The 15,390-nt window shown below is 42.7% G+C and overlaps 1 protein-coding gene and 1 pseudogene across 3 annotated transcripts in view; one reads left to right on the top strand and one right to left on the bottom strand.

Annotated features, from left to right (window-relative positions):
- Positions 1-707: 707 nt before the first annotated feature.
- Positions 708-1,734, bottom strand: LOC130114525 (bromodomain-containing protein 9-like; annotated as a pseudogene).
- A 4,500-nt stretch (positions 1,735-6,234) lies between these two features.
- The window catches only part of cmip (c-Maf inducing protein), a 56,484-nt gene continuing 47,328 nt past the window's right edge, over positions 6,235-15,390 (top strand). For all 3 annotated transcript variants that reach the window (XM_056281571.1, XM_056281569.1, XM_056281570.1), the window contains exon 1: positions 6,235-6,564. In XM_056281571.1, the coding sequence (XP_056137546.1) occupies positions 6,235-6,564 (330 nt within the window). The remainder of the gene's footprint in view (positions 6,565-15,390) is intronic.

Raw genomic sequence — 15,390 nt, 5'->3', positions numbered from 1 at the left:
GGTAAAAGAGGCTAGTGGTGTCTGAGACTGTTGTGGGGACCGGCGTGCGGCATATTTTGAAAAGTACAGTTTTCTGGTCCGTGTTAGACTTTTCATACCCAAACCCTGTCCATACGATAGAAATAGCCCCTCTTTTGGGTACAAGCTCCTCGTTTTGTCCTGGCTGGGTGGAGTGCTTCTGTTCGGAATTGCCCCGTTCTGCGTTACATTCACTGTCCTCCATGTTTGTTTCTTCTTTTTTTTCCTGACTCAGGATTTTCTTTTCTCTTGTGGTGAAATTCGGCATGCTGAATGGCTTTGAAAAATAAAAACCGAAAATGCTGAGCCTTGTTCATATCTTCGACTGGCTGTTTCTTGGACTTTTTGGCTAACCTGACTGGGATTGGGATGATCTCTGGTGGGAGCATTTCATCTGTAACATCCTCGTCCCCCAAAATGACCACCTGCTGAGAAAAGTCCATGTCCTGCATTAAAGACATGCTGCACTTCAGAGCTAACAGCCACTCTTTGCTCATCATCTTGAAGCCTGTATGGAGCAGTTTCTTGGCGGCCTTATAGTATACAGTCTCTGGTCGGTTGTACATATTGCATTGTTGCACATCAGTTTAAAGTCAGGCTTGAATTCTGTAATAGTACTGTATTCATTGGTTGTTATTTTGTCTTTCATTGTGCTGAAATCCATTGGGTGTTTGATGATCCTGTGATCGTTAAACACCATCGCCCCTGACTACTCTGTAGTAGCCAAGGGCGATGGCATCTGTCACTGGAAAGGCAAAAAAATCCACGTGGATCCTTCCTCTGAAGCTGGCGCAAGAAATGTTCCAGTAGTTGCTGACGAGGAGTGGACTCATTCTCTTGCTGTGTCCTGCATACTTGGACCGGCCTGTCCCCTTGCTGCTCCACTTCAATCTTTACAGTAGGGTGAAACTCCTCCACTCAGGCTCCATGTGAAATTTCTCCTTCTTCCTTTTCTTCTGCTCTGGCTGTATTCCGTTCCGATAGTAACACACTTTGGGATTGTGAAAGGTTAAACTGGAACGCCAGCACTGTCAGCAGTAGCGGCTGCTGCCTCTGATTCATTCTGCTGACGCTCTGTCTTGTTCCTCTTTTCTTTCTTTCGTTGCCTTCTCTCCTCATCATCCACATGTTTGTCTTTATCCTTCTCAGACTTTGTCTTCTTCTTTTTCTCTTTCTCTTTGTGGCGCTCTCGTTCATGGTCTGATCTGTCATTGTAGTAACTGTAATCATGGCCAGAACCAGAGAGTTCTGTGACCTCGCGTCCGCTAACTTTGAGCACAAGTTTCAGAGGCTTTTCAAGAGGCTTGTCCTCATAGTCATCGACTTTTCTCCACTGCGGTTTGTTCCTCTATGTTTCTTTCCCATGTCCAACTGTAAGTTTAACAAAACACGTTTGTTGTTATTGTTATCTAGCTAAAAGGGCTACGACAATTGGCAAACCATGTTTGTTTGTATTGCCTTCATCCAAATTTCCTGCCTGCGTCCATGATGCGCAAAGAGCGGAAAGGGTCGTCCAAATGATGAAAAATATTGCCGTAAAGAGTGTGATTTGCGACCCAACAAAATAAACGATAGAGCATAATATGAAATGATAGACATCTTCTATCATCACATGATATATATCGTCATATCGCACAGCCCTAAATACGAACTGAAACTGTATGCAAGTCAAGACTGTTTACCTGTTTTATTTGATAGTGGTTTGTCTTTGGTCATGCTCTCCAGACACAGCAGGTTCAATTTGGTTGGTTTGATTCAGAAATATATGTGGGTGATACTCTTTAAGTTGCTGTTTGTATTTTGCTACCCTGATGACCTTTGACCTGGCTCTGCAGTCATTGCAGACGTTTTTGGCATCTGTTGACCCCATTTGTTCTGTGAGTTACAGCTGTCGCTGTCTGTCCGCAGCTTTAGAGGCAGCACATACAAGGTATACACAGGCACACACGCTCACAGTGGCACTCGTAAAAACCCCGTGGTGTTGAAATGCATAACTCCTGTAATGTCCAAAAAAGAACTGAGAACAGGACTCATTGTGTCGGAACACAATTTAGAGAAAGAAGAAAAAAAACAACCAACACATGCTTAACATACGGATGTACAGAGCGATAATGTACAAACGCCTAACCAAGCACATTTAGAGTAGCTTATCATTCTCAGGACACTAAAAAAGAACCAAGATCAGTCTGCTTTTGACTTACTGTGTATAGCATTGCTCAACATGTTGTGCATTGCTTCATATTGTTGCATAGACACTTGACATTCCTTAGCATCTTGCCGTTTACAGTAAACTACACGGTTTCCGCACTGCTCTGTATCCCAAACAGTGCTTGCTCTGGCACAATAACATGTTATTAAATGTGTTTTAAAGACCTTCACACTTGAATATACAAAGTGGGAATTAAGTATTAAGTTTAAATGGGCTCAGTGTAAATCAGTTGTTACCTGAAAGTAAGGTGTGACACTATTGTTTTAGTTTGTACTTTTGTAATTGATTCCAAGGAGGATTTGTAAGTTGTTATTACTGCTACTGAGAGTCGCGAAGTTACATCAAAGGAATTAAATTAAGTACATGGTCAAATCGTATGACTTATTCTATTTGTCTTCACTCTTTTGTAAAACAGGTGCTCTTGAACATGTTTTTCAATGCTGGTACCAGTTCTACACTTGAATTATTGACCCATGTTGAGTACTAACAATACTAATCATCATAAATTATTTTAAATCATCAATATAAATAATCATCATTAATTTGGACTCATGAGATGAAAATATTGCAGATGTAATCCTTTTTCTATTTCCATAAGAGATGTCTTTCATTTTATTTGTAGGAAAAATGTCAGGAAATCAGATAGCTTAGTTCTTATCAGATTTCAGTATAGATGATGTGTGTGTGCGTGCGCGAGTGTGTGTGTGTGTGTGTGTGTGTGTGTGTGTGTGTGTGTGTGTGTGTGTGTGTGTGTGTGTGTCCAGGCCAGGACCAGGCATGGAATTAACACAATAGGATTATTGACCATAATCAGGATGGGGTTAATTCAGTTAAACCGAACAGCTCTCGTGACGTCTTTCATAATTAAGCCAACACAAAGCCAACTGATAAGTGGATGGCTTTGTTTTGACCCGGGGCTTAATATTTGGATCGTCTCCACTCTCTTCCTCTTGTTTTTTTTTTCCGTTACACATCTGATTAACCCCCATTGGCTCAAGACTAAAGATTTCAGGATTTAGGCTTGACTCTGTCCGACACTTCTGTGCTCCACTGAGCTGACCCTTGAATCAGACATAAAAGGGGCCAGGCTGTGCATGTGAGATACTAAGGCTACAGAAATGTCCATATTTTAACTTCATATTATCTGTCCTTGTTATATTTTACAGAGTATAGGTGGAGCGAGACACTTCTCTAGGAGTGCGGGTGTGTGCGAGCTTATTTTGAAGCAGTTTTGAAGGAAAGGTATACAATTAAATATAACCAATTAAACATTGGTAAGAAGTAAATGTATGAGTCATTAATCTTATACTAGGCTTTGGTAAGAAGTAAATGTATGAGTCATTAATCTTATACTAGGCTACTTACTACTCTTTTTTTTCTTCCTTTGCTTGCATTGACTGTTGACACAAAAACAGACAGTCGGAAAGACGGTTTGATTGGAGTGTTGTAACGTCAGTGTCACAACATTGGCCAGGGCAGTGGCAGTGTTGTGGTGGGAGGACTTGGCTGATATTGGGGGGGTGGGGGGGTGGGCATTCGCTGAACTCCCAGCTGGAACACTGCAGCCTCAGTGACCAGGCTGCGTTTTAAAGAGCCTGTTGTTTACAAAGGAACTGTTGACCCTTGAGATGGGGAGACGCTTGAGTCATGATTAACAATCAGCCACGCCTACTCTACCTATCACTGTCGCTCACACACTCCCCTTTCTTTGTCAAGAAGCAACCCTTCGATAATTGAGCCCCTTTGCCCCCAAGTTATCACAGCAAGATTCATGGCAGATTGGTCTTTTTTTTTTACACAGTGTAATTGACAAATGAAATTACACCCTATGTTTAGAACGTGACCCTGGGAGCGAACGTAACCACTGAACTTTGGAAAGCATAAAAATATATGAACAAAGTGGCTGTCAATGGGAAAATGAATCCCATGAGTAACATTGAATGTTGATTAGTTTATAAATATAATGGCCGCTGGATTATACCGGTAATATTGAGCAGAGGTGAACATTTTTCAAAAGAGCAATACTCCAGGATTGATTCCAGGGTCTGGATGTCTGCACCCCTGAGACATCTTTTCGAAAGTCCGACAGAAGAAAAATAAGGATAATAATAAAATGGAGCCAAAGATATGTGTCAATCTCGGAAAAAGAGTATTCACAGAAGGCTAGTAACCGTCAGGCCTCCCACAGGAGCCTGACCTCATGAGTTCCCTGGTGATTATTCAAGCTAGTGAGTAAGTCTTAACAGTGCAGCACTCTGGGTAATATTCAGTCACACAGGACAGCTCCGGGGAAATGAGGGGATTGAATCACGTTGGCACATGTAAATATTCTCACGTACTATCCATGTGCTAATTTACTGTACACGCCATTCAGTCACCATATTGACGCTCTGTCAAGGTGTGCTTTTTTTTGACATTATGCTACACTAGTAAATCCCTAAGCGCAACACATAAACGACCAAATTGTTTTTGGCAAACAATATGTTAATCTTCATGGGGTTTCATTTGTCGAAACAAAGCTTCCTGTCAGGCCAGCTACACTAATCTGTTTATTGTTTTCATAGCCTATAGATAGACCACTGATTGACAGCAAGTGACTATAATATCCGTTGATAAACTCAGGGGCCAATAAGGGCTCTCATCTATTTAGCCTATGTGTAGTTAGGCTGTAGCCTATTGGAATTATGCCCTCATTTCATAGTCTCCTTTAATTTATTTGGACATATAATACAAATTGGGATGAATGAATAAATAAAACTAGGCTCAACTCTACAGTGAAAGTAAAAGTAGAAGAGAGCAATACAGCCGTAACAGAAAATTATGGGTTATTTAATCACATATCATGAAATCTTCAGGATTATTCTGACATGACTGATATGGGGGCGGGTGTACCACCCACCTTAATATGTTTCAGGAAAGTCTAGTTTGGTTTGTATGAAAGTGTGAGCACCGGTACTAGAGAGACTTTCAGTGACTACATGTTTGCTGGGAATAACGATTTAAGGAATGACCAGCGCTCTTCCCACTGGATCTGCATGCCACAGTTGACAAAACATTAAAATGCTGTGAGCAAATCCCTGATCCTCCCATTTCAGCAGGCCCCCCCTTTATGAGAATCCTCTGGATGTCGCAGGGAGCTCCTCGGATAAGATGTCGACAGCGTTTCCAGAGTAGGGGGATTCACTTCGGTCATGTGCCCTCCTTTTTTTTTTTTGTTGAAAGGGAGCCGTGCGTCCCCCCCTCCCCCCCCAAACAGCGCTCGGCAGACAGTCAAGCGAAAAGACGCACAGCTCATCCGCTCGCCTCCCCATTGACGTCACTCCGGTATCACATGAACGAGAGGGGACCAATCCAAATGGCTCTGACGGGCTGCTGGGCTCTCATACGAAGATAGGGGGAAAAGACAGAAAAAGGAACCGTGCCAATGAACCTTTTTAATGACCAAGGGGGAAAAAAAGAAAAACCCTACGAAGAAGCGCCAGACGACACTGCCGTGTATGCGCTTTCTGCGTCCGAGCTGAACGTCTGTGTGCGATCGCGGCGTGGATTATGCTCTTCACACTCGGGCTGACGAAATGGACAAGGCCATGGCCCGATCACATTGAATAGCTCGCCGAGGAGGAGGAGAGGGGAAGCGAGACGCGCACTCCGTTGGCGATCTATGGCGGTATTGTGCGAGGATAAGAAAAATAACCCGGATTATTTGTATCGTCGGTAATTATTCGTTACACTTCGCGTCCGGACGACATTCGCGTCCGAGACTGTTTCATGGCGTGTCGGTGTTTCTCCTCCTCACTGCGTCTGCTTTTCGCCCGCAACACTCCTCCGATAATTGAGGTCGTGTAGCGGCAGCTCGGGTCCCCCCAGCAGCTCGATCCGACCTTATTCATCTCTTTTTATAAAGACAAAACATATACACATGTAGGCTATACGTCCGTGTGTCGGTGATATTTTTTTTAAAGTCTACGGTCTACATAGGGGGGTGGGGTGGTGGTGGACTGTTCACCATGGATTTCAACTGCAGCGGCGGGGGCAACGAGCTGCACAATAACCAGTTTTATCAATCGGAGGAGAACAAACCTCTGCTGGGGGAGATGTCTGCGCCGACGCCACCGGAGGGGAATAATAACAACAAGTTGGGCGCCGGGCCATGCAAAAGGACCCTGCTCCACTGCAGCAGCGGGATGCGATACAAACTGTTACAGGAGGGGGACATCCAGGTGTGTGTAGTCAAACATCCCCGGACCTTCCTCAGCAAAATCCTCACCTCCAAATTCTTACGGAGATGGGAGCCGCACCACCTCACCTTGACGGACAGCAGTTTAGCGTCTGCTACGGTAAGTTGCTTTTTTAGCATTGTCCCCCCCCCACCGAAAGAAATCGCAGCGCCTGCCTCCTCCTCCCCCCCATAAACATAGCCTGATATCTACTTTTGTCTATACACTGTGTACGTAGCGCGGACGCTGACGCAATTTACAGAAGGGAGTATTTGATTTCTCCTTGTTCCTTTTGCTTGGCTGATAATATAATCCCAGCATTGTTGCCCAGCCCCCCCCCCCACCCACCCACCCCCCCCCACACACACACACACACATGCACTACCGTGACAATTGCAGCACCTACACATCTCTTGACTGTCCCTGAGGCCTCTGATTTGCCACATTCTCTGTAACGTCAAGGGGCTCTGCAGATTGCTCGCTTGTCAAAACACAGTTCGCAGGTTGAGAGCTAGAAGGAGGCTGTGGACACTGGGTGACAGGCATCGTGTTGCAAAGGATGCGCCAAGCATTTGCATGGCCTCCAAATCTTACCGTGGGCAATACAGGCCGACGAAAGAGCCAACTTGTAGCCACTATGGTCAGATATTCTTACTTTGGCTGGACATTTTCTACACATGAGACGTTCATGAGTAGGCCTGTGGACCTGGGCCTATACCATTCAGCAGAATGCCCCTTCCAACAGGTCATCACCCTGCAGACTCATTATATTGATGTTTTGCACAGCTATTAGATGGCTCAACCTGCGCGGATGTAGCATCTTCATAACGTTTTGTTCTGCACACCCCTAGTTTCAATATAAGTTATTGGTGTTGGTGCTCAAAGCAACAGCACTGCTATTGTCAAGTACTACAGGAGCGACACAATACTAAGCGTCAGATCTCAGGTTCATTAATTAAAATTGATTGCGCTTAAGCCAAATGATGTCTCAGTAGTAAAACGAAACCTTTATTCTCAACTATTATGGCTTTTTTTTACCTTTACCATGCCCATTGTTTTCATCAACACACCTTCTTACAGGCCTTTTGGACTTCTGCCTCACCTATAATACAACTCGTGCTCTGTAGTTTAGTGCAGTGCAACGTCTTGCAGACTCTTGTTAATATAGAACGATAAACATTGGCTGTATTATTATAGACAACAGCACAAACCAAATAACCCATAGCAACACGCTGAAAAGATATATTTATGAATCTTTGAAGGTTACTTGGGGAGACACATTTGATCGTGTGTGTGTGTGTGTGTGTGTGTGTGTGTGTGTGTGTGTGTGTGTGTGTGTGTGTGTGTGTGTGTGTGTGTGTGTGTGTGTGAGGGAAGCAGGAAAGTCCCTCTTGTCTTACCTGATGAATAGATGTCACATTAACAGTGTTTCAACATGTAGTTTAGAAAGCTGAAGCAACACAGTTCTTGTGCACTCACATGAACCTGCATGTACACTCACCTACAGCAATGCCTAAGTAACAGAAATCTCTCCTGCACAAAGTTAGCCAGAAAACACTCTATTGGGAGTATCTTGGCTGTTTCTCTTGGATTTTATATCTTATCACAGAGGGCAAAATTGAGAGATATTTTGAAATATATTGCATGTGTCTTTATGGTGCTTATATTTATATCTGTGTTTGTGTATCTGTTGCCGTCCACCTTATCTGTTCTTATAAGCCGAAAGCTCAGCGTGACCTTAGATAGTCAAAATCTTCCACTTTATTTCCATTCTTTGCATTTTGTTAATATTTTCTGACATGTGTGAGGTGGTTTTGAGGATTTGGTTTAAAGCGAGCACAACTCTTCATTTCCTAATGAGGAACTTTTCCTACTGTTTTGATCACATTTCTTGATATATTTTTTTTATTGGGGTGATTTGTGAGAGTCACCAAGTGTGGGCCATCATTTATTGATTTTATTTGGTTGTACATGAGGGCAATCTGTGACCTTTGTCCAGTCAGCAGACAGAAAGAAGCACCGTTGAAGAAGTGGGATTTCTACATCTCAAGACAGACATTAGTCTTTTGTCAAAAGACAAATGTGAAATTATCAGTTTGAGCGATACATTCCTTCCATGGGCACAACGTTTCTTTTATAATTTTCAATGCATTGTAGTCACCTTCTTTTATGATCCCTTTTAATAACTACTATCCAAGGTTCCCCTACCATCCAAGGTTCCCCTGTGGTTGATTTGTGGCGCTAGCAGAATACTAGTGTTGATTACCAAGGACATCTGATGAATTATCCTGTAACATTAAAGCTGATGCTGTGTAGGTGTAAATACTCACCTTGCTCTTTTGAAGGCATTACACCTTTGTTATTAACATATTTAACATACTTGAATTAACATCCTGAGGCCCATTTTTGTGTCCGTGGGACTAATTCAACTAATCAAAATTTGTGTGAAAACTGCTCAGGCAACTACTGTTTCTAAAGGGTTTTAAATGATAGAAACTGGTCCAGGTTAAATAATCTGGAAGGAGAAGTCGCAGTGGCCAAGTAGGACTAAGCATAATAAGACCATGCTCTCTGATCTGATCTTCATATAACCAAGTTCTGTTTGTGTTCCTCAACATGTGGACATACTTTTCATGTTTAAAAAGCTCAAAATTCAACTCCCAACTCAGACATATGTAGCTAGTGCACTTAATTTTTTAATGATTCTTTAAAAAAAAATTTTTTTACACACAAACTGCATGTACAGGGCGTGTTCAAGTTAACTGATGTGAGTTCTGTGGCCGGAGTTTATTCGGTGTGACTGAGCACACTCCCTTTTGTCCAGTCATTGCCACCATTACTTGGAGGCCGTTTCCGGGGTTTTATCTGACGTCCAGACAGCTGAATGGTGTGTGGTACTGATACACAAAAACTACCAATATTTTAATTTCATGGCAATGCCACGCCGCTATTTGTGTGATGTATTTTGGCACGGAGTGTTCTCAAATTGGTTCATTTTTGTTTACGTTATTGTCTCTGTGATTTGGGATTATTCTAAACCAGTATCTTCAGTTGTTTGTCGTTAACCAATAGTTAACCCCTCATTTGTGGTGGGAAAATTTCATTGTGTGCACAAACATTTTTTTTTTATAAACTAGGGCCCGATCAATATGACAATCTTCTACATAGCAACGTCACCAAATCATTCAAGAAGGCCGTGAAGTCTGCCGAAAGAGACGTCACTTTAGTTATAGGGAAAAAAAATTGCATCGGATCTGAAATTGGGCAACCACATTGATGTCACCTCCCAGAAGCAAGCCTTTATTACCCTGAAAGACCACAAGCCAAATTTTAAAAACAAACCAACATGTAGGCTTATGAACCCCACCAAACCTGAAATAGGTAAGCTAAGCAACATTTTTTTTATTAAAAATATGAAACGGGACGATTCTGAAGGGGGTTCCCTTAAACCAGTGGAAGAACACCAACCAAGTATTGGAATGGTTTAGGGGCATAGATGACAAGAGCAGGCATACATTTATATGCTTCGATATTTGTGAGTTTTACCCCTTCATAACTAAAGAGCTACTAAACAAAGCTATTGACTTTGCCTCAGCATACACCAAAATATCCAACCCAGACAGAGACATAATAGCCCACGCCAGGGAGCCCTGCTATGTATTAATGGCCAGTTCTTACAAATGAGTCAAGTTTTAGGTTTTAAGCTCATTCTATTATTTTCCATTTATGAATGGACAAGTCATGTCTGAGTATGTTTCCCTCAGAAGCTGTGTCTGTGTGTACACGATTCTACTTTACTGAGCCCTTGTCAAACTTGGGTTTATTCAAGCAACATCAAATAACACTATACTTGCTAAATGTGTTTTATTTAAAAGCCACTCCAAAGCATTTTAATACATTTTCAGCTTAACGTCTTACTCGGTACTTGCCAAATATGTACCTTCCGTTTTTACAGCGTGTCAGGAATAACTATTCTGTTTGTTTGGAAAAACATTCCAGAGTCTCATTTTGTGTGTGTGTGTGTGTGTGTGTGTGTGTGTGTGTGTGTGTGTGTGTGTGTGTGTGTGTGTGTGTGTGTGTGTGTGTGTGTGTGTGTGTGTCTGAAAATTGATCTGGCCTGCTGTGTGTCCAACAGGTACGCTGGCTTTTCTGTGTGCAGGGTTGTTAACGGTCTTTATTCTATAGATATTCACTTTAGAATAAAGACCAGAAATGCTGTGAAGTTTTGTTAAGTCATTACTGTTTTAGTTCTTATGTATTTTTTTCTCTTTTTCTTCTTTTTTTTTTTTTGGTCTGTTGTACTGTCTCATTTGAATATATGTTCCTTAAAGAAACTCAATAAAAACTTAAATAAATAATAAAAAAAATACAGACCGTTTTTTTAAAGACCGGTTTGCATCTCTATTTGATGTCTTCTGGTGAGTGTTGTTGAGTTTCCGCTTGGTGAAATGTCAACAGCTGGAACCGTGGTCCAAAAGTATTCTTAGAAATTGTTTTGAAAATATGATTTGGTTGGCATGTCAGCTGAGGATGTTGCCCAGAAGTCATAGAGTTTATGGCTTATTTCTGATAATAATGCTTGCTTCAAGTGCGGCGGTTCTTTTTTTGGCATTGTGACCCTGTGTTTGTATGGATCGGTCATAAAACAAAAGCATTCATATTCTACTTTATCGTTAATCTTGTTGTGCACGACGGCGTGTCGGACATGTTGCAGGCCGGTGTGCGTCAATGTCCAGCAGACCGGGCGTGGAGAGATCTGCTGTTTGAATGTTTTGATCTCCAAGTCATGTTGGACACAGCACGGATCAGTTGTATCAAAGACAAACTTCGGCTTATTCCATCATTACGTATAACCCTGAGTCCCGGTGTGGTACTTATTTGTGGGGACATTAAGCTTTCTAACTACTCATATCACATGATCATGTCACATGAAGATATGTGCACAAATGCATGCACGCACAAGGGCAAATTCACGTCTTTTTTTTTTTGACCACAAATTTCTAGTTTTCTGTTGGAAACAGATTTCAGTGCAGGCTCAACTCTCCTACATAAGAAACCCATTTTCACAAGAGTTCAAATAGGTTCTTCCCTCTTGTTATAAGAGATGAATGTCACAATCTTCACCATTAAGACTCCTTTCTTCCTTCTGAACGCGGCATATTCACTCAGTATGAACAGTATGTTAGTTTATTTCTGTACTTCTACAGCAGAGTGGCTGATTTTATTTCTCTTTTGCTTTGCTATGAAAAACCATGTTGAACTTAATTTTTATTCTGAAGCAAACAGTGCTCTCTAAAATGGTTGTAGCATCTTTCACTCAAGCCATTGTGTGTTTGTGTGGGTTTGTAGGTGTGTGACTGAGCTTGTATTGTATTAATTATTTTCTGTGCGTGTGTGCGCGCGTGTGTTTGGGTGAGTGTCTGCATGTGCTTGTGTGTTTCTGCTTGTGTGGGCTTGAATCTGTGTGGTTTCCGTGCATTTCGGGTGATCATATGTCTGGGAACTAGGTTGTGCATGGGGCATGTTTAACTGTTGCATGACGTCACATTTACAATTTCCTGTATTAAATTCAGTAAGCTAAGACAAAAGAGGAAGAAGCTTTGAAGGTATTCATTGGTTTAGGGCAAAACATAAATTCATCAAGTCAGGGGGAAAATATAAATGTCTATATACAGAATTTTGCCATTTCATTTAGTGTTTGAGTTGTGGCTGGGCGGGCAAACTAACATCTTTTTTTTATCTATTTTGTTCCGGAAAGATAGTTGCAAAGAAACATGAATCGTTGCCTGTAAATCATCCTCTTTTTGTAGGTGTCTCGAGAGAAACAGAGCAATTTTGCAAGCCTTCTTATCCTACATAGAGGATGACCATAGAAATAGCGACAGGCATGGGCGCAAGTCCATGAATACTGGGACGGCATCCAACACTTTACCTGTGCCCCATCCATAGGGTTGTGTCATAGTGGTTGTGTCAGGAAGGGCATCTTACATAAAACTTTGCCAAATCATTATGCAGATTGACAAGACCATACCGGATCGGTCGAGGCGCCATACCGGATTGGCTGTGGCTCGGGTTAACAACGGCCACCATTGGTGCTGTGTACACTCACAGGGTACCGATGGAAACCATACAATCCGCTGTGGTGACCCCTGAGAAACGGGGAACAAGCTGAAAGAAGTTGAGGAAAGATTGTTCACACAAGGAACCATTGAGCATTGATGTCTTCAGTTCCAAAGAAACACATTTATTTATTGTAAGAGAAGTGCTCAGTGAAACTGTAAATGGCTGCCAAAACTGCATATGATAGATTTTCTCTACTTGACCAATAACACCATGAAAAAACTATGAATTATTATAATTGCTCAAGCGCTCATAAAAGATATACGGTATGTCAATTTGTTTGGCGGGCTTTCATTTACTCAAGGAAACTGTAGAGCCTGATTCTGTTCATGTACTGCTTCATTGTCTGTATGTTTATTTGTGTGCAAAGGAGAAACTTCAACAACAGTTCTCAGAAAACAACTTGGCTTCTATCTGGAAGGGCCTCAGACAGATCACCCAACTATAAACCGAAAGCCCCCATTCTACTAATGACTTGCACCTGGCAACTATCTCAATGAGTAGTACTATTGTCGATTTGAAAGACAATGGGGCAGTCCTGACACCATCCCCTCTGACTCCACCTACCAGCTCCTCCTCCCCCACCTCAGCAGGGGCCCAGATCTCCACAACTGCCCACCTTGAAGGCCCCCTCCTCCCCCACCCAATGACTATTCTCACCATCCTAAAGAGGGATGCTAACAGGCTGTTCAGGAAACAGAATCCCCACAAAGCTGCTGGCCCAGACTCTGTCTCGCTCCATCCTGAAGCACAGTGCTGATCAGCTGTCTCCGGTGTTCACAGACATTTTCCACACCTCACTGGAGACATGCCACATATCAGCCTGCTTCAAGACATCCACCGTCATCCCCATCCCCAAAAAAACCAAGGACCAAAAGTCTCAATGACTACAGAGCCGTCACCCTGACCCTCCAGCACCTGGACTCTGCAGGAACCTATGCCAAGATCCTTTTTGTGGATTTCAGCTCCGTTTTCAACACCATCATCCCGGATCTGTTGCAGGACAAGCTCTCCCAGCTGCACGTACCTGACTCCACCTGCAAGTGGAGCACCAATTTCCTATCTGACAGGAAGAAGCACGTAACGCTGAGGAAACACATCTCTGACTCCCTGTCCATCCACACCAGTTCCCCTCAAGGCTGTGTCCTTTCCACTCTACTCTTCTCCCTGTATACAAATAGCTGCACCTCCAGTTATCAGTCAGTCAAGCTCCTGAAGTTTAGTGATGACACCACCCTCATTGGGCTCATCTCTGGTGGGGAAGAGTCTGCCTACAGGTGGGAGCTTGACCATCTGTTGTCCTGGTGCGACGAAAACAACTTGGAGCTCAATGCTCTAAAGAGAGTGGAGATGGTTGTGGACTTCAGAGAGAACCCAGCCCCACCTGCCTCCATCAGTCTGTGTGGCTCCCCAGTCGACACTGTGGAATCTTTCCATTTCCTGGAGACAATCATCACCCAGGACATCAAGTGGGATCTGAACATCAGCTCTCTCACCAAGAAGACACAGCAGAGGTTGTACTTCTTGCGGCAGCTGAAGAAGTTCATCCTTCAAAAGCCAATGATGGTGCACTTTTACACCGCCATTGTTGAGTCCACCCTCACCTCCTCCATTACTATCTGGTACGCTGCTGCTGCTGCCAAGGACAAGGACAGACTGCAGAGTATCATTTGCTCTGCTGAGAGGGTGATTGGCTTCAACCTGCCTTTCCTCCAAGACGAGTGTGCCTCCAGGACACTGAGGCGAGCAAGAAAGATAATGGCTGACCCTTCCCACCCAAGCCATGGTCTCTTCAAAACATTCCCCTCTGGCAAGAGGCTAAGGTCTATACAAACCAGAACCTCACACCACAAGAACAGCTTCTTCCCTACAGCAGTAGGCCTTTCCAACAAGCCCCCAGACACCCACAGTTACTGACACTGCCCCCCACCCCCTTTGACCCTCTCGCCACACCACAACATGACATAAACCTACACACATGCACACACACTCACATGCACAAATAAACGCAGTGCAATATATCTATCTGCCCTACTGTGTCCTTTGTACACGGACACTTTGCATAAAGCTGCACTACCCTGCAAATAACTCTTATTTTGCAACAACTTCCCATTCTGTAAATAACTTCTTATATAAAATTCTCATTTTACATTTTGTAAATAGAGTACTTGCCATATTCCCAGTGTTTGCACCTTATTGCATCTATTTTTATTTTATTTTATCTCGTTAATATATGTATATAATTATATTTTCTTTTTCTTTTAACTTTTACTTTGCTGCTTGCTGTTACTTTTTCCGTCTTGCACAACATACCAAGCCAAATTCCTTGTATGATCTTGAACTACTTCAATAAATCTGATTCTGATTCCTCTTTTGGCTTGTGATATATTCCTTTACTTTTATCATTAGTACTGTAGCACAAACCTAATTTATATCACATTTGCTGAAGCGGGGGTGGTGATGTAAATGAAGCACTTCCTGCGTCACGACTTCGTCACAAAAGGCCTGAGATGAATGGTATCCATCTGCTCTAAGAGCTGAAGGAGCTGGTTCTATGCAGAAAGGCGAGACAGGAGCTCTGAAACTATGCTGGGGGGACTGTCAGTGTGTGAGGAGTGGAGAAAACCTCTGTATGTGCACAAATGCAAGTGTCATATATCTGCTAATATTTAAGTGTCTTAACATTTCAGCTATAACTTTAATAATAATAAGTCAGATGCCTCACTTTAACAGTAAACTTTTTTATGTTCTATACATGCTTGCATTATTTTATTTCGCTGCTGAGCCCCTGAATAATGCCGCTTGGCAGCTCTGATATAGTTGATA

This window comes from Lampris incognitus, chromosome 6 (genome assembly GCF_029633865.1).
Source record: "Lampris incognitus isolate fLamInc1 chromosome 6, fLamInc1.hap2, whole genome shotgun sequence".
In the NCBI taxonomy this organism is placed as follows: domain Eukaryota; kingdom Metazoa; phylum Chordata; class Actinopteri; order Lampriformes; family Lampridae; genus Lampris; species Lampris incognitus.
Note: the sequence above shows the minus strand (reverse complement) of the source record. Positions and strands in the feature narration are given on the sequence as shown.